Here is a 19,354-nt window from a genome sequence, read left to right as displayed (position 1 = left end):
AAGTTTAAAAAATTCAAGTATCGTATTTTGTAGTTAATTTACAAAAAATGAACATAAATCATGATTTATCATGAATCATGAATGACTGCAGTCATTAATTATGATTCTTGGATAACAAACCGTTAATGTTTTTGGACAATCAGCGTATTGTTTCAGCGCTGTGTTCGCAGGTTCTTTTACGTACCGTTCCTATCCCACGGTGAACTCTTCTTTAACTCTACTCTGATCGACATTTTGCCTGTCACGCAAAAGCGTTTGTTTTGTATCCGAAACAAATCAAATTACTAACACAGTATTGCTTTGAATGATTTCACTATGGGAGGGGCACGTGTGGTGAAAGCTACACCTAAATGGGTGTAAAGTTTATTGCTCTGAAGTATGGTGCGTTTTGTTTGACAGAAGACTGCATGTTGACCAGTGTGTGTTATAGAATATAATACATTATTGAAAGATAGCAGAGCCAGTACGAATGAAGCAATGCGCCGAACGCATGGGAAATGTACAGTAGTGATCGCAATGGACTTGAAGATTACAAGCCAAACGAACACAAAATGTTGTATTTTTGGCAAAACGTATTGCTTCCTTTTTGAATAAAATGAACATATATTTGTTTTCTAAGAATCCCTAGTGCGGCCGCCTTTGTTGTATGGTCATCGAATATTCGCACTTATCTTTCTAACAATGAGTTAATAAGACGAACATACAATTAATAAACAAATTTTATTTATAACACACTACTCTACATCTTCAATGGCAACGTTTGTAGGGTTTTTGTACACTTGCTAACACATGTTCAATAAGAAGATTCAAAACTATACATCATTTGCTCATTTCAGATAATAATGTTAATAATACTTTTAAGTTTCTCCAATTGTGTATCTACATCCACTTTCCATAGGGCTGAAGATTACAAACGTTGTTTGGTATGAGATTCAAACTAAAGGAATTGTGGTTCGTTGGAAAAGACTGCCTGGTGTAAAGTTTCATGCTTCATCTGGTTTGGTTGACGATGGCTTTTGCTTTGGTTCGTTCCACCTTTGCACCTGTCCTGATCCAAAGACCACGAATACTAGAGCTGGTATAATGTAGGCAGTAGCCCCAATCATGAAGACATACTTCCACTCATCCATAGTGCTTCGATCCACGGTGAAGTGGGCCACCAGGATAGGTGAAATAAACCCACTGGACGTACCGACGAAGTTAATGATACCATACAGAGTTCCGGCGAAGTTCGGCGCCAGGTCCTGCGAGTTTTGCAGATTGGTCATCGTTGACGCGCCGTTGAAACCAAGCGAAAGAGTGATGATGGCGACACATACGTAAGGGTCGAAGCCAATGTAGATGAGCCCCACGAGAAACAGTCCGGGTATTATGTGAGCTGCAATTAAAATTGAATCAGTTGATCAACTAGTGACAACCGTTTGACTCGTTGCGTCGCCGTCGCTTATTTATTAAAGAGGTGAAGTTGGAACTATGGTTTGTTTCTTGGTGCAGGTGAAGCTATTTATAGCGCAGGCTTGTCAGAGGAAAGTAATTATGTTGGCAATCTTCTGTTTTAAATTAAAAACCCTTAGTCTCATGTTGGTACAGTAAAAAAGGGGTTTCTGGTTTTTGACTTGTGTAGTTTGTTATGTAAAAGAAGGTTCTATGCGAAAAAGTGTCCGTTAAACGACTGAGAAACGTAAAGAAACTAACACAAAAATACCCTCTTCGCTGGAACTATCAGCTACCACCAGTATTTATTATTATGCCGGATTCAGTAAGCAAGGAGATGTCAAATGGTAGACAAATGAAATGAAAATGGGAAAAATGATTTTAAGGATGATTCTTAAAGTAAAGATTCTAAGGCATATAGTTTAATATATGAGACTTACAGAATACACAAAACGATTTACGTATTGCAGTTACTCCGAGGATGGATTTTTTTCTCAAGAAATCACCTATCGTTCCGAATAAAAATGCCGCCAGTGAGCGAGCAAGATATGGCAAAGCAGACAAAAATCCAGCTTTGGCAAGATTGAAACCGAGTACCTGCAAGGACATAATCGCTTAATATGATGATAATTGAACGATTTACTTAATTCGTGTTTACGTACCTCACTCATGAATTTAGGTGCGGCTGTGATGAGGAAATACAGACCCCAAAGGTTTCCGAAATGAAGAACCAGTAGGGACAGAAAAGGAAGAGATGTGGCAAGTGATTTAATGGGCGGAAGCAGTTTCGATTTAGAGACAGTGTCCCCGAGTGATTTCTCAATATAATCCCTTTCTTCTGCTTTAATTCGAGGATGTGACGATGGGCTGTCGGCAACGATAATATACCATAGAGCAGCAACAATCGCCGATATTACTGCGGGTATGTAGAATGCGAAGGACCATCCAACTGTTTCGATTAACACCCCAACCAGTGGCCAAGTGATTACAGTTCCGAAGGTTCCCCCCATAAGTGCAGACACAAACTTGCCTTTCTCATCCGGTGGAGCCCATTTAGAAATAAGATTATGCAGAGCCGGATATAAAAATCCCTGAAAGAATGGAAGTTATGAGTTAATTAAGTTGACTGATAAATGTGAATGAACATCGCCACACGGTACTCTTTTAATACCAATAGACAACCGGGCTATATAAGCCGCTTTGGTAATCTACCAAACAATTTGCCTTATTTTGCCATTAGTTGAAAGTACGCTAATTACTTGAACATAATTTTGCTCCTCTCATTGGTAGGACAAGCCATTTACTGTACTAACTGTTTATCACACAACTTACAATAATTAAACCTTTGCCGTGAGATTAATGTTTGCCGGAAGAGTAAACAGTACAGCTGCTAGCTACTCGTTAACAAATTGTTGGTGATTTGTCTATAATACCAATAATCTTCGTAGAATGTTATACCATCTCACATTATAGAATAAATAGAAAGCAATTGCTTCAGCAACCCTGTAAGTACATCCACACCAACAATTCGTACAAAAGTAAAAGTAAAAAGTAACTTTATACAGGGTTTGCCACCTATGTTCAGCTCTAACCCACCGATGATTGAAATAGCTCATCAACTGTTGTCTCTAAAGCATGTGGTATTGAAATAGCTCATTGACAGTTGCCTCTAACGCATCTCATTTTGTCTCTAACTCATCCGACTATGTCTCTAACGCGTCTGGGTTGCCTCAAGCCAAAATATAAGGAAAAACCAAAGTAATTGTGGTTTTGATTCATTTTAAGGCTCCAAGAACAATAAAATTATTATTTGGTATACTTTAAAGCTATTCTTATGTATTTTTGAACAATTTTGCATTTAATTTTTATACGTGCCTGCGTACGTAAGTCAACTAAGAAGCCTGCATTGTGGTGTTCAACCCGGTGGCATAAACCCACTATCTTAACTGTCAAGTGACATACATTCTTAGTTGACATACGTATGCAGGCGTATACAAATTAAACGCAAAATTGTTCAAAAATACATAAGAATAGATTTAAAGAATACCAAATAAAAAAAAATGTATTGTTCTTGGAGTCTTTTAATGTATCAAGACCACAATTACTTTGGTTTTTCCTTAATTTTCGGCTTGACCCAGACGCGTTACACGCTTTCCAGACTGCACCGTCGCGTAACGCGACGTCGCCTGACAGGCGCAGAACTCCATGCAAAAAAAACCTAGCGCGATTCGCGCGACATCGCGCAAGGTTTTTTTTTATATGGAGTTCAGCTCCTGTCAGGCGACGTCGCGCTGTAGTGTGGACCCCGAGTTAGAGACATAGTCGGATGAGTTAGAGACAAAATGAGATGCGTTAGAGACAACTGTCAATGAGCTATTTCAATACCAGTTGCTTTAGAGACAACAGCTATTTCAAAATAACGTGCGTTAGAGTCAAAATCACATGCTTTCGAGGCAAAGTTGGCTGGCAAAGCCTGTAACTAGCTAAGCTCCAAGATAACCGGACGTAGTATCGCTACCGGGAGCAGTGATATTTGCTTTCACCTGGAGATTTCAAGCGATACAGTTGCTTTCCGCTTTAAGTTTACAACTGCTGTATAATAGCTTTAACACTCGAACATATCGCTCGTATCAAATATTAGGTGGAATTGCATACGGATTTGTTTATTTATCCATCGTTTAATTTGCCGTCTAGCGTTCATTTTCAACGAATAGGATGCATTTGTCAATCGTTTTCGTCTAAATAAATGGTCGTTATAATCAGTACAAACCATCGTTACTCCTCCAGGCTAATTTCCAGTTCCTAGGTCTATGAAAATGGGCGATCGTTTATTTTTAACCATGGTTTAAATTAAACAAATCCGTATGCGATTCCTTCTATTGTTTTCCTAGGAGCATAGTGGACAAAATCACAGTTGCAAATATGATAGGCACTAAAAAAAATAATTACATTAACAGAAAAACAACAAACATATTCTGGATGAAGCTTAAATGACACAGAAAACAGATCCGAAAAATGTGTTTTAAAGTAACATTTGGAGCATCATTATGACATTGTCGTAGCTGATTCCACATGGCAACAGTGTCTACTCACGCCCAAGACTCCCAATATCACGCGATTGACGATCGTGGCCCACATGCCGTACTCAGCGGCCAGTGGGGTAAGTGCGGTGAGAAGAGCGCTAAATGCCAGCGAGAGTCCAACTATATTACGTCCTCCAAAGCGCTCCGCGAAAACACCGGCCGGCAACGACGATACCAGATAGCCGTAAAAGTAGGCACCCAAAATGATGCTCTGGTCGTGCGAGGTCCAGTTGTATCGAGGTCCATACTGAAACAATAACAACAAATGCTTTAAACCTAACCGATCGAAGGTGAACGTGTTGTGTTGTTTGGGAGGAATCACCTACATCTGGGACATTGGCAGTAGGCAGTGTCGTCCGATTGATCGAGAAATCCGATGTGGTATTCACTGGTACTGGTTTGACGTTGCTCTGGATCGGCTGTACCATGGCCAATATGTTGACGGACATGTTGACACGAAGCATATAGCTGATCAAACATGCCATGAACAGCATAATGGAGACATTGAACCGCGTCGGTATGCGATCTGTAAATGTTTGAATTCTCTTTAATTATTTCATATTATACCATATTTAAAATAAAAGATCTCCCTACAGGATGTAATACTTTAAAGCAGTCTGATGCATGGAGAACAATCTTAAAAAAATGCTTAGTACCACACATTACGTTCACAATCTGAAAAGTGCAATTATCGTTTATGTCAAAGTCATGCTTCATGCAGCTGTTCGAAGATCGATCGATTCGGTTGATAGGATGTACTTTCACAGTTTGCTTTTGCGGAAGGCACATGCCTTGAAGCTGACCGCGGGCAAAAGTGCTCGGCCGAAACGAGATTTTTCTACCTTTCCGTAGTGGTACTCGGGTGCATAGACTGCGAAACTATTGCAAGTGCAAACATGCATACGCAATGGTTGCATCAGGTCTCTCAAACGATATGTGCAATGCGATGACAAGTTTACGGTCACTGATGGGCCATCAATTTAATCGCTTCGCTTGGAGAATTCACATGTTAATGTTACGTTGAGCGAAAAGGGAAAAATACGCAAACAAGAATACGCATTTGCTTTCCTAGCGGTGTACAGGCAAAAATAAAAAATAGATAAAATGACGTGTTTGATTGGTGAAATCGGGTTTTAGTGAAAACTGCAAAGCCTTCGAAGGCTGGCTGTAAAGTTCCCCTGGAGGTCTGAAATGGAACTGTAAAGTTAACAGGTACCACAAGTCTCTTTGTACTGAAATATGCCATTGAATGTCGCAGTTCGTTGACATTATTATCAGACGATCGTTCCAAAATTACGACCAAACAGCTCAAGCCTCAAGGGTACATGTTATGTTGAGGGAGTAGTCGAAGGTAGCATACAATATAACTATTTATCAATCGAAATGCATCTCAAGTCAATACATGTTTAAATCAAATGCCACAACTATAAATTGGGATGATTGGAGATGTAATGCGTTAGTATTTCCTTAGAAGGACAACGAAATGTATTTATCGTTGTGTAGTCTCTTGTGCTTTGCTGTGTTTGCATCTGTGGGCTCCAATCCTTGTGATTTGCCTAGTCTAACCGAAGTCGGTAGCCAGTACTATATCTTGGGAGCAGATTGCAGGCAGTATGCATACGGTTACAATGCGGGATCATCTGCCAAAGTTGAAATAAAGGACGCAACTGGAACTGTAGTTGGAGCATATCACTATATTGATGCCAACAACATGACACAAAAAGTCAACTATACTGCGAACGATGTTGATGGATTTGTTGTGAGTGCATCGAGTCTACCGGACACGTTGGAAGAAATTGAAGAGGAAAAGACACATGCTGAAGTGGTAGCTGCAGAAGAGCAAACTCTCTCGAAGCTAAGCTTGGAGCAACATGACGTACCAGCCCTTCCTCATGATGAGCAGATTTTGTTCAAACCAATTATCTCTGTATGGTATCCGACCAGCCCCTATAGTCATGGTCATATTTTAGTACAGCATGCCGAAGAATCACCACAAAAACAAAAGGACAGCGATTATTGAGCTATTTGCGACGTTTTTGATTGATGTGTGAGCTTATATTAATGATGTTCTTGCTTTTCACAAATTAATAAATGAGGAAGTATGGTTGTAGCCTTTAACAAGATATTCTTGAAACTTTTTAATTATCCCCCAATTTTGCATAATTGCACTATGTATAAGAAACATTGATATGTAAGAGAAAAAGAATTTATAAATGAAGGGTAGCACAAGTTTTGAAAGAAAATCATAACATTATTTTGTTTTCACTTGTCTATGCTTAGAAGTTATAGTGTTCGAAACCATTTGCAATGGAATGGTAAAATTAAAAAAGGGTTATTAATGACATTGAATAAAAGAAGTATCAAATATAAAAAAAAGATTTTTAAGCAAAACCAAAACATAAACTAACATAATTACAAAGCGAATAATAAATATTCGAGAAAGCTAGAGGCGAAATATATTCTAACGAAGTCTTAAGCCTTTTCGTACGCTATATGATCGGGATGAAGCAGTACTATACATTTTTAAAAACGCACGTCATTTTTTCACACGTGTATTCGTAAAAATGCTCCTACCAATAATTGATACAAACACAGCTAGAACGAACACGTTTGTTTGCACGGTTGAAAAATCACAAAAAGCAACAAAAATGAATGAAGGAAAGTAAGAGGACTGGCTTAAAAAATAAATAAATGATGAATTTGAAGCAAAAAACCAGAACAATCACTGGATGTTGAAAATCGAATTCAATTACAAATATCAAATGACCCTGAAGTATCGATGATTTTAGACAATAAGGAATGGAAAAAAGTAACTAATGCGCAAACCTGGCACATTGAAGTTAAGACATTGTAGGACAGCTCAAGATGATATATTCCATTAACTGATCAAACTTATCCTTGATTAATTTTCATTTACTTATATCATTATTTGTTTACCAAACGTCTTGTTTTTTCATAACAGTTCAAATCATCCGATAAGACCGAATCCGAATATATTCAAAGAACAAGCTAAAAGCGTTTGAAAATTGGCATCGGTTTCGTCGATACTTACCACAGGTTTTTATAAGTTGTACTAATGGTCCGTACATTGTGTGGAGTCCTTACGTACTTATTGAAAAAGTTAAATATAAGCTATCGAACTTTTTCACAGCGAACTATTTGTTAACTGAGTCCATCAACCTTTGCAATCACAATTTAACACAACACTCACGTTGGAACAAAAAAAGATTGCGCGTAGCATCACTTCCGAAACCATGAACCTATGAAAAAACCTTCACTTGATGCATTTATAATTTTTATTTCGCGAAGCGTTCCGTATCAACGCGTTCAGAATTTATAGTACACAATCAAGAAAGTCGGAGTATATACCATGTGCCGGAAGATCGGATGAGTAAGGACAACTGTGCTTATATTTGCTTAACTTGCTTGATGCTGGTAGATTTTCACTACAATACTGTAACAAAGAAGAACATTCTTATTTTTGCTGTAGGAGTGTTTCTACAGTAAGTTAGGTTTTTGTGGCCAAAGTGAGACAATCGAATTAAGCAAAATAAATCAAAAATAAATTTAATCGTATATTAGTACTAATGGACCTACGTTGTGATGTGTATTATGATAATGAAAATTGCCTTGGACAAGTGTGTTGAAGGTGATCAGCTTTCGACACAAACTTCAAAACTATGTTTGCGACATACGAGTCGCTGAATTTTCCGGTTAATGTGTTTTCATAAATGTCTAGTTCACGATTGTCGTGTTATAAAGATAAACTGTCGTGCTGTTTTAGACTCATCCAGCGATAACTTCAGCGAGGTCGGGTAACGAATACAGGTAAAACAGGTATATCAAGCTACAATACTCTCCTACGCAGATAAAAATGAGAAAAGTAAACATAAAATATACAAGATTAAAGAAAATGTACCGCTAGCAGCAGGCAGACTAGTGGCGCTACGGTAATATACTTTTAGCGAGGTAAGAACCATGTGAGCATCAGATCTGTAACCCAAGTGTCGGGAAAGAGGAAAATAAGGGTTTTATGGCGACGCGACAACCTGACGATAATAGTAGCTCATACGTCTGTGTCAATTACTTCTGAGAAATGCATTCTTTAGAGGCATGACCGGTCCCAGAATGTGTTCCACAAAGGATTTGATTCATGAATGGAAATATAAAGAGTAACATTACATATATTTACGCTTTTTTTTAGACGTCAATCAACTATACGCAAACATAATAGACCAGCAAAGTGGCAACTAGTACCATAGTTTGTTGCTTTGAAAAAAAAAACAAAATGTACATATAATTTGAAGATAAATGTTTAATTACAAACGGGACGTTAGAAGAGCAAGAATCTTGAAACAGATCTATGAGTCGAGGAAAAGATGTTACTACCACCGTAGAGTTAAATGTGATGAGTTGTGATGATTAGTTCCAATGTTTTAAGTGGTTGTGGTATTTTTAATTTATCAAAAGAATAGATAACAATTTATCGCGATTCGAGTACAATTGGGTACATGGTAACCCTTAATCTCTGCCTTAGTGTAGTTTGCCACGTAATGGTAAAATGGTTATAATTAGGCATTGTTGTAATATGCCACATCGTGCGTGTCACTGCATAGTCTATTCAAATAAAGACACAATTGTAGATTATCGTGGAAGTATCATTTCACAATTTTCAATTACGGAGCTCGTTTTTAGTTGTATAATGTAATATGTTAATATTGTTTTTGGTAACTAACTAAGTTTTTACGATACTTCAACTGTATATGGTGCTAGATCTGCGATGGAGATGAGTTTCACGTTTCACTTGAAGATCAAGCATTGCACCAATTATCACCAACACGGTAATTATGTTTTTTGGCTTGGACTTTCGTTAGCACCTATCACTAGCGGTCACGTCTTCACAATCACGCAAATGATTCGCAAAGTATATCTTAAGAGCAAAAATCAAACTTTCTGGCACCTCACGCGTGGTCGGAGATAACAGACACTATGCCACATGTGACTACGAGAGGGGTCGTTTCACTTCGTCAGCAACTTGCCACAACGATCGTTCGCTGAACGTGTCTGATCGCAGACTGATAGAGAAAATTTTCCACCCGGTAGTTATATTGCAAAAAAGCCTTCCAATCGACTGTCGTTGTGGTTTCTGCTAGGCTTTTTCGCTCGAGGAAGCCGAACCACGACGTGCGAGTCGTTTTTTCCTGTTGAACAACTTTGCAGCGGTGTCCTCGTGGTTTGATCGTAGTTTGGAGAATTTACGCACACATTCATGCAAGGTCAAAATGAGATCAACAAACATATAAATTTGCGAATCGTATGTATGTTTGAATGCAACATTTGCTCAAACCATTAAAGCTCATATGTTTTCGAAGATAATACTAAGATAATACTAAGTTTGATTCGTTAAGTTAAGAATGGCACTCTTCAAATACAAACGGTTTGCTATAATGCGGTTTAAAGAAAATTACAATGAATGTAGATAAAAACCCAAAAACAAAAAAATTCAAACATCACTTATTATATTATTTTATAATAGAGCGAATATCAATATAGCCGTTAAATTGTAAAAAGAATGTCTTCTTCTTCTTGGCGTAACGACCTCTTGGTCATGCCTGCCCGTTAAGGGCTTACGAGACTTGTTTCCCTGTTGTACGTGGATAGTCAGTCCTCTCGTACAGGGGAGGGTCCGGTCTCGGTTGGGATTCGAACCCACGCCGTCGAAGTGGCGAGCCCCGACGCTCATGGACCGATTTTCTAACCGGCGCTACCGCTCGGCTGTCGCGGACCCCCGAAAAAGAATGTACAGAAACTTAATATACATAAACAAATTCAAATAAGGATGTTTTTTTTTATGTACGCACAATTTCTAGAGCAAATTTAAACCAGTCGATCACCTCTGTGAATTCCGGTATCGGATCGTGAAATCGGAATATGGCAACTTGAAATCCATCTTGGCATTTGTGAACCAGTAACGTCTTTTCAAATGGTTGTCTATTTATATATGTGTATACAATACAATTCGCATCTATGAAACCCAAGGTGTATATATATATAGATATATGTATATTTATAGCAAAATCAAATCTAACCCGAATCGTCAAACGGGAATCAATCCGTTTGAATCCGTCAAGGGATCGAATCTTCGAATTTTCCGTTTTCGATTCTGCCAACACTACTTGATTAGTGTTGGGAAAATTGATTCCCGGTTGGGACTCCAATCTATCGATTCAAATCAAGATGATTAAATACTGAATAGGTACGGTCACACGAGACGAACCCTGCTCGAATTTGGACGCTCGGCGAACCTTTTCTTGAATGTGTTAGTGAATCGAGCAGAGTTCGTGAACCTTTTTCGAGCAGAAAAGGTTCACCGATTTCGGTGGATAGCACGAACCTTTGCCGCGAACCTTTTTGACGTTCTGTTCGATTTCCCCATTTGTTTACAATGCTTACTTTGATTTATTCTTACCAACTATCAATGAAACTACATCAAAGGTTCGTTACGTGTGAACGCTAAAAGGTTCGGCGAACCTTTTTTTGGCATTCGTTTGTAATAGTGTGCGAAAGGTTCACCAGCAAAGGTTCGTCTCGTGTGACCGTACCTAATAGGTGACTTTTTAGGAGGTATTTTTTTAGAAAATGGCGACCGTGGCTTTTGACAGCATGGTGATAAACAGCATAGAATGTAAACAACTATGCGAGTAACGAGAAGGTGCGTGAGGTGAAACTTCGATACATTTCGTCGAAAAATCGGTGACCCACTTCGGCCGACGGCTTCTTAAACATTTTCCATGCGAACAAAACGAAAGCAATTGAAGAATCGGTTTGTTTGGTTCTCGAGCGTTGTTGTTTGTTTATCTTCTAAGGACGATTCCCGCCAAATTTGAGTATCAGCATACTGTCAAAAGATATTTTTCGATTTCTTGCAGTGTAGACGTCAAAATGCTCTACATTCCGCTACCTTATATAGTGTGTATTTATCTTGATTCAAACCCATTTGGAGATCCGGATCTCCAAATCCGAATCCCAATCCGTCACATCATACTCGGGATCCACACAGCAGCGGCTCTAACGGTAAGCGGACTAAGCGGCCGCGGGGGGCCCCGACCTCTCTGGGGGCCCCGAGGGCAATGTGGATCACACAAATAATAGCAGCATTCAAAGCTGGATTTCAGCAAATCAAGGAAGCGTTAAATAAAATAGTTACTGACGAAAATGAAAAACAGGAAAAATGAAATTCAGGAGGCAAAATCATTGTTAATAAAATTAAAAAAAATAAATTTAAAATTTATTCAATGACCATAATCTGGAATAGAACTTTGCAATGAATGAATGCGACCAATAAATCACTACAATCCATAGAATGCGAAATAAAAAAATGCTCAATTTTACATCGACCTTTCACACATTTTGTAAATAATTTCAGAAATAATTTTGATGAAATCGAAAGGGAAGCTACAAGAATAACTGGTTTATCGTTTGATTCGAATGAGCGAATTCGAAAAGGAACAGACAAAATCTGAATGATTTCAGAGTCAATACTTTCTTTAGCATTTGCGATGTTCAAATAGCCCAGAGCAGAAAAATACGAAAAAACCATTGAACCATTTAAAATATTTGTTAACTTGAATTAAGCAAAAGAACAAAAACTACAATGCTGCGAAAAAATAAAAGAAGTTTACGCAAATTACATTGATGTAAATTATTAGGAGGATAAATTCGAACAATTGTTATTGTTTATTAAAGAAAATAATGTAGCAGTTGGTTTCCAAATGTACAAGAAAAATTAAACGAGCTTCTTCCTCAAAATAATATAAATTATGTGTGAGCGTGTGAGCGAAGAAATGATCTGCACTTTCCCAAACATTGAGGTAAATCTAAAAATTTTATTAACAATACCAATTCGAATTCCTCAGGAGAAAGATCGTTTTCTGTTTTGAAAAGGGTAAAAACCTATTTGCGTAATTCGATGAGTGAACCAAAATTGAATAGTTTAGCAATACTTTATATCGAACGGAAATTTTTAGATAACATTGATGCAACAGACATCATAAATGTGGACAGGGAGAAACGTCGAAAAAAAATTATTTAGAACTTACACTTACTTTAGGATTTACAAGCGAGTAATGTTTCGTTTATTTGAATATATTAATATCTGAATTTTCATCCTGCCTGTACCATAGTTTCAATTTTATGTTTGCATTATTTGTAAATCAATAAATCTTTTTAAAATTATTTGATAATCTTAATTATTCCTCGAATTGTAAAAAACACATAATTTTTTGAGTAAAAGAAACTATATAACGTAATTAAATCCTGCATACACACCTCAATCTTGAATAAATGAACAACAAATTTAAAAAAAACTTACAAGGACTAGGCGGCCGATGCATCGCATAAATATAATATTTGTAAAAATCAATCAGCCCGTTTGATTTCCCGCGTGGGGCCTCCTAGTTTGTTAATCCGCCACTGGGTCCACACTAGAGCGCGACCGTCGTCGTCGTTTGCGTAATTCAGGGCTTGTTCGGGAAATTCGGTGAATATTTCCTGATCATACAGAATCTGTTCAATTTCCATTACGCAATTTGCGTTCTTAGGATTGTCTCTTCTAGTTCTAGTAGTTGGTGGTTTCCATAAACATGAGCAACATGATGGCGTCCATTTCCTTAAGCAGTATGTTGTTGATATTCTCATGATTTGTTATAATACTATTCACCGTAACCATGATATCATTTATCTTACTATTCAGTATTTCGTTCACTTTAACCTGTTGGTCATTGGAGTTAATGAGGCTGTTTAATGTTGAATTGATAATTTTTAAATCATAGGCGTCCGGAGAGCCCGCGATCCATTTCCAACCAGTGCCAATAACGTCCCAACGTTTGCTTCTGCGGGGTTTCATCGGTTTTAACTTTTGGAGGTTGTTCACTAGTTCCCTACTTTTGTGTTTGATCAATCCTGCTATTGGTAATGTTAAATCGATTCTACTCGAAATGGAGGCAAAATTTAGTACATTTCTCTCTAAACTGCTCATATTAATAGGATGGATCATCTTTATGTTCCCTACTTGGATTTTACAATCGTTTTCTTTTAAAATTAATGCTGGATCTCCAGTTACATTACTTATCATTAAAAATTGAGCGTAGGTGATTGAAGATAATAAGAGGAAAAACATTGCAATGCGAAACATCTGAAAATAAAAGTAAACAGAAAATACATAAATTTGTTATTTTCCTATGGAACTAAATTCTTTTCAGTTTTCTTTTCTGCCGTTTGATGTTATTTCCAGTAATGAATGTTTTTTCTGCGACGTTCTTAATTTTTACGGCTTTACTTCTTGGATCTAATTTTTTTGTGTATTAGGCATAATGAAAACTTCTTAATTTTCTTGTATTCTAGGGGGACTTTCAAGTTTTTCGTTTCTTTTTTCTTGAATTAGTTTTGCTTTCTCTAGGTTAATTGCTACTTTCTCGAATAATTGATTTGTATTTAGCTTATAACTATCGCGTTGATTAAAAATTATCTCATTAGGGGTATATTTTGTAGCTGAATGAACGGAAGAGTTGTAGAGTGAAACTGCGAGCAGTATTTTTTCAATTATATTGGTATCCGGGAATTTATGCTTATTTGTGTTTATAATGTCTATAAGAGTAGAATGCGTTTTTTCCACTTGACCATTGGATTCCGAAAAATATGCGTATTCTATTTCAATGTTCAATGAACTGAGAAAGTGCTTCAATTGAATTGACTTGAATGTGGTTTCGTGATCTGTTACAATAAGTTAGGCGTTCCAAAGGTTGTGAAAAATATCGTCAAAGCGTTTTTTACATCTATAAGATTTTTTGAATCCATTGGGATTAACTGAGTAAATTTGGAAAAGGAATCCACTAGGGACAAAAAAATTTGTTTATCTATTTGAAATATGTCCATATGGACTCTTTCGAACGGTTTAGTTGTGATTGGCCTTGGGGATAATTTTATATTGTAAGGTTTCCTTTCGTACTTGTGTAAATTACAGATTTTGCATAATTTGGTTACTACTTTGATTTTTGTTAACATTTTTGGGAAGAAATAGCTTCGTCTTATTTGCCTCTCTACTTCAGTTACTTCTCGATGGGCCCTATCGTGTTCATGTTGGACTATTTCATCCTGTTTGGTCTCGTTTTTTACATCTTCTACTTTATAATGGGTTATTACAAAATGTCCATTTTGATTAAAGTGTTTTTTATAAGACGCTTGGATGATCGGTATGATATTTTCTGGTGCTAAAATAGCTGTTTGCTTGTTATTATGACTCTTTTTGAGGATGTTGGTAACGTTGCTCAGGTCAAAACTCTTCCTTCGTACAATTGCTCTTTTGAAGTTTGGAAACGTTGATTCTGTGGTGGAGTTATCTGAGGATGAAATTTCTAGAATTAGTTGATTTCTAAAATAGTTAATCGGTCTTTCAGTTGAGTGGATGAAAATGTCTCCTGATGTGTTTGCTGAATGAATGGTTTCTTCGCCAGAATCATTGTTGGTAGCATCCGATGAGGTTGATTTGATCTCGTTATTTTCTGAAATTGAAGAGACTGTGTTATTATTGTTCATTTCACATTCATTTCCTGTTTTTCTGCTTAGTGCGTCTGCTACGTCGTTTGACTTTCCTTCCTTGTACTGGATAGTATAATAATAATGTTCCAGTTCAATTCGCCAATTCAGTATTTTTGGATTTTTATTACAGTTCTTAATGTACTGTAGTGACTTGTGGTCCGCAAAAAGAGTAAATTTGTTTCCAAAGAGATATGGTTTGTATGGCGATGGATACGGACTAGCCGATGGGCTTATAATACCATTTTCTAAAAGTTCCTTTAATTTTGTTAGCTATGGCAGTAACAAAAATGATATACTGCTGCGCTGGTGCCATGTTTTCAAAAATTCTCAAGGTATTTTCAGCGGTTGTAAGCCACGAATAAAGTTGTTTACGATTACCGTCATACTTCGGTATCGACTTTATCGGGTCTGGAATTTTGAACAATGTCTCAGCTGTTATTGGAACAGATGATTGAGAATCGCTGGTTGTGGGTGTTTCTGTTTGCGGGCCGTTGGCACGTTGTAAAAGAGAGTTTATCGCTTCTTGCTGCGTATTTTGCTGAACCCGCATAGATTCAAGCATGCCTGCAATTGCGTTAACCTGCGCTGCAAGTTGATCCATTTCGGTATTTTCGCTTAGACGAATTTTTTGTAACTCGATACTAGCAGTGGTGCTAAGAGGAATGTGCGAATGTTCAGCGCTTTCTTCGCTAGAATTATCTGTTTCTGAGCTGCTGTCTGTCAAGTGCACTTGGATATTGGATAATAATTTCCTTGTTTTCCTCAAGACGTTTAATGATTTATTCTTAGAATTTTCCGACATCCAATGTTTTTAGACGTCTTCTAATAAGGAGAGAGAGATCTTCTAATAACGAGATTTAGAGATCTTCTAATAACGAACAAATCAGAAGAGGTTTAAAGTTTAAGAAGTACACGTTACGTGTTGACTCACTTCTTTGAAAGCACACAATTTTGTGTTGTTTCGCTTTCGTGCACAAGCATATAATTTTGCCCACAAATAGTGTTGATTCACAAAACAAAAATAGGTAACAAATAAAATTGAATGGTTTAAAGTTTAAGAAGTACACCTTACGTGTTGACTCACTTCTTTGAAAGCACACAATTTTGTGTTGTTTCGCTTTCGTACACAAGCACTTTTTTTTTTAATTATTTTTCCTATTCTATAATTTTGCCCACAAAAAGTGTTGATTCACAAAAGAAAATAGGTAACAAAAATAAAAAAAATACTTGCGTCTGCGTCATTTGGGGAGCGTAGTCGAGTTCGCGATGCTGGTGCTCTAGATGATTCCTACGGGGGGATCCTCAACTCCTCGACGGTTAATGTTGTCCCTGGATGCTATAAACGCGGGATCACTTGGAAACAGTTTTTATGCTCTGTTTTTTTTCCACTTTTTAGCGAAAGGAAATCACTCGAACCGACTCCGCACGGCTGCGCCAATTATACGTTTATTAGAATTAGAACTATCTGCTACAGAAGACGGTAACTAACTAACTTTTAATTCTGATGTTGAAGATGCTGGAGCTGGTGATGGAGCTAGCATTGGGGCTGGTACTGCGGCTGGTGCTGGAGGTGGCGCAACATGAAGGGAGATCATGTTGCGTTGACCGTGGGTGCGCTGCGTTGGTATGCTTCCTGGCGTCAGCATAATGTTGGCATCATGATGTCAGCATAACTATATACCTCCTACGGTGGGGCAAAATATCGTCGATGGTTGTTTTAGGTGGTTTTCTCAATGAATTTCAAATGTAGAAGCGCCAAATTCACTCAGGGTGCATAAAATACGTAGCTAAACAAATATCATGCATTACTACCTCAAAATTCAACAAAAAATTTTAGCCGAGTTTGCGCCCCAATTTGATACATATTTCCACATACACCTCTGTCGCGCTTGGCTTGCGCGATTGTTCTGCCGAAACTGGGCTACTTTTGAAACGGGACGTCGCGCTGCAGTGTGGACCCCGAGATATATGCACATCTAACTTGTCAATATAATTTGTTTAATTCACTGAATGAGTAAGAATATCTGCATATTTGACATTATTCTTCTAATTATATTCAAACAACACGAACATTCTAGCCCTTTTTGAGAATATACAGGCTATCTGATTTACCCGAGGTTACCCGAGCGGCAGGTAAGGAAACTGGTACTTTGCGACCTTTTTGAAGGATATTACAATACATCTTACCAGTGGCGTCTCGTGAGAAAATGAGATGATTGTGCACCTACAAAAAATGTATTACCACCTTAGGTAAACCATATAACGTGGTTTATTAGAACCAGAATGACACGACAAACGACGACGAATTTGGTCAGGATGTTAAGTGAAAGAATAGTTTAAAGCTGGCTGTAGACGTTACACATTAATCTGTACAGATGTTTGACATCTTCAGCTTTTCCTTTGTTCTTTCCAACATCCCTCCAGATATCGCAAATATTCGGGAAATCTGGTGGGATGTTGATGACAGACGATGGCGACGAGAGAACAAAGGAAAGCTGTAGACGTCAAAGATCTGCACCGATTAATATGTGACGTCTACAGCCAGCTTAAGGAACCGTGAATGGTCTGTTACTCGGGGTCCACACTACAGCGCGACGTCGCCTGACAGGAGCTGAACTCCGTGCAAAAAAAATCTAGCGCGATTCGCGCGACATCGCGCAAGGTTTTTTTTTATATGGAGTTCAGCTCCTGTCAGGCGACGTCCCGTCACGAATCGCGACGTCGCCTGACAGGCGGCCGAACTCCATACAAAAAACATGGAAAAACGCGTGGAAACAGCGAAAAACGCGACGTCGCGCTAGCTCTTGACAAACGTCAATTCGAAACGTAAACAAACCGACAGCTGGACAAAACGTAAACAAACCGAATCACAAACGCGAACAAAACGAGCAATTGAGGGTATTTTAATTGGGAGCGCGGAAACGATACGAACTGTCAGATTTCTCATCGCGGTCCCATACAAAAGGTAAACAACACCTTTGAAAAAAGCGAAAAAATGGCTAGCCGCGTCGTTTCGTTTCCGCGCATCGTCTCGACACGTAGGTGGCGTCGTTTTGGATCGTCGAGACGGCCAGCCATTTTTTCGCTTTTTTCAAAGTGTTGTTTACCTTTTGTATGGGGCAGTGTCGAGAAGTGTATCGTTTCCGCGCTCCCAATTGTAATACCCTCAAATATTCTTCACGAAACATGGGATTTTTCGTTGTACTACTTATTTTTAGGCTTCACAAATGTAATTCAGTTATCAAACTCCGTTTTAATTAATATTTTTACCAAGTTTTTTCGGGTGCAGAAACGTAAACAAACTGCTCTTCAACAAGTAGGAGATGACGGAGAAATATATACATCCTACGGCGGGCCAAAATATCGTCGTTGTTTGTTTAAGTTTGTTTTCTCAGTGAATTTCAAATGTAGAAGCGCCAAACTCACTCAGGGTGCATAAAATACGTAGCTAAACAAATATCATGCATTACTACCTCAAAATTCAATAAAAAATTTTAGCCGAGTTTGCGCCCCAATGTGATACATATTTCCACATACTCTCCTACCTCTGTCGCGCTTGGCTTGCGCGAGTGTTCTGCCGAAACTGGGCTACTTTTGAAACGGGACGTCGCGCTGCAGTGTGGACCCCGAGTCACGCGGTAATAGGTGCGGTCAACGCGCAAAGGGTGCTCCCATTATCGTAGAAGGGTCTGTCATATTCTTAATGCTTTGGATGGAGTTGCTAAACGGCGCTCGCGCTGTCTTAATAGCTCCGGCGATCGTATTAATGTTTTGGACGGTGTCACTAAACGCCTTGGCCATCGCGCTAAACAGTGGTAAAAGGTGTAAGAAAACTAGCGCTTCTTCATCGTTCGTAATGAGAATGGTATTATGAGACTGTGGTTAAGAGAGCTGTTCTTATTTGATTAAAGATGCTCGTTTGTAGCACTGGTGCTCCAGGAGAAGTGCCCAGCGCAGCGCTGTAAAGCGTTAAGTAGATTTTGAACTCAACTGTTGCGGGTGGAAATTACAATACCATAACTGAAAAAAAAATTTGTGATTAATTTTAAAAATTCATGACTGTGCAGTGCACAGGTTGCACAGGTGGACGAGACGCCACTGCATCTAACGTATCTGAGACATTCAATTCTTAAAGCTGCTGAGCCATGACCCCCATGAGAGGAAGAGACGAATGACCGAATAGGTCAAAGTCTCTATAATCAAAACACAAAAAAAACCCTATGAGAGCTGTTTTAGTTACA

At 38.2% G+C, this 19,354-nt stretch overlaps 1 protein-coding gene across 1 annotated transcript; it reads right to left on the bottom strand.

Annotated features, from left to right (window-relative positions):
* Nucleotides 1-846: 846 nt before the first annotated feature.
* LOC131271230 (sialin) lies at nucleotides 847-7,606 on the bottom strand. The gene is made up of 6 exons (XM_058272629.1): nucleotides 7,570-7,606; nucleotides 4,844-5,043; nucleotides 4,528-4,764; nucleotides 2,097-2,525; nucleotides 1,875-2,031; nucleotides 847-1,378 (listed from the first exon to the last, which is right to left on the bottom strand). The coding sequence occupies exons 1-6, from the start codon at nucleotides 7,604-7,606 to the stop codon at nucleotides 984-986; spliced, it is 1,455 nt and encodes a 484-aa protein (XP_058128612.1). The 3' UTR covers nucleotides 847-983.
* Between the last annotated feature and the right edge of the window lie 11,748 nt (nucleotides 7,607-19,354).

The sequence above is a fragment of the Anopheles coustani genome, unplaced genomic scaffold (assembly GCF_943734705.1).
Source record: "Anopheles coustani unplaced genomic scaffold, idAnoCousDA_361_x.2 scaffold_12_ctg1, whole genome shotgun sequence".
NCBI lineage: Eukaryota > Metazoa > Arthropoda > Insecta > Diptera > Culicidae > Anopheles > Anopheles coustani.
Note: the sequence above shows the minus strand (reverse complement) of the source record. Positions and strands in the feature narration are given on the sequence as shown.

Excerpts from the sequence above, each read along its gene's own strand:
- LOC131271230 (XM_058272629.1), bottom strand. The coding sequence starts at position 7,606 with ATGTACGGACCATTAGTACAACTTATAAAAACCTGTG. Across the intron at positions 4,765-4,843 it reads CTACTGCCAATGTCCCAGAT|TATGGACCTCGATACAACTG; the intron begins GTAGGTGATTCC and ends TTATTGTTTCAG. Across the intron at positions 2,526-4,527 it reads TGATATTGGGAGTCTTGGGC|GGATTTTTATATCCGGCTCT; the intron begins GTGAGTAGACAC and ends CCATTCTTTCAG.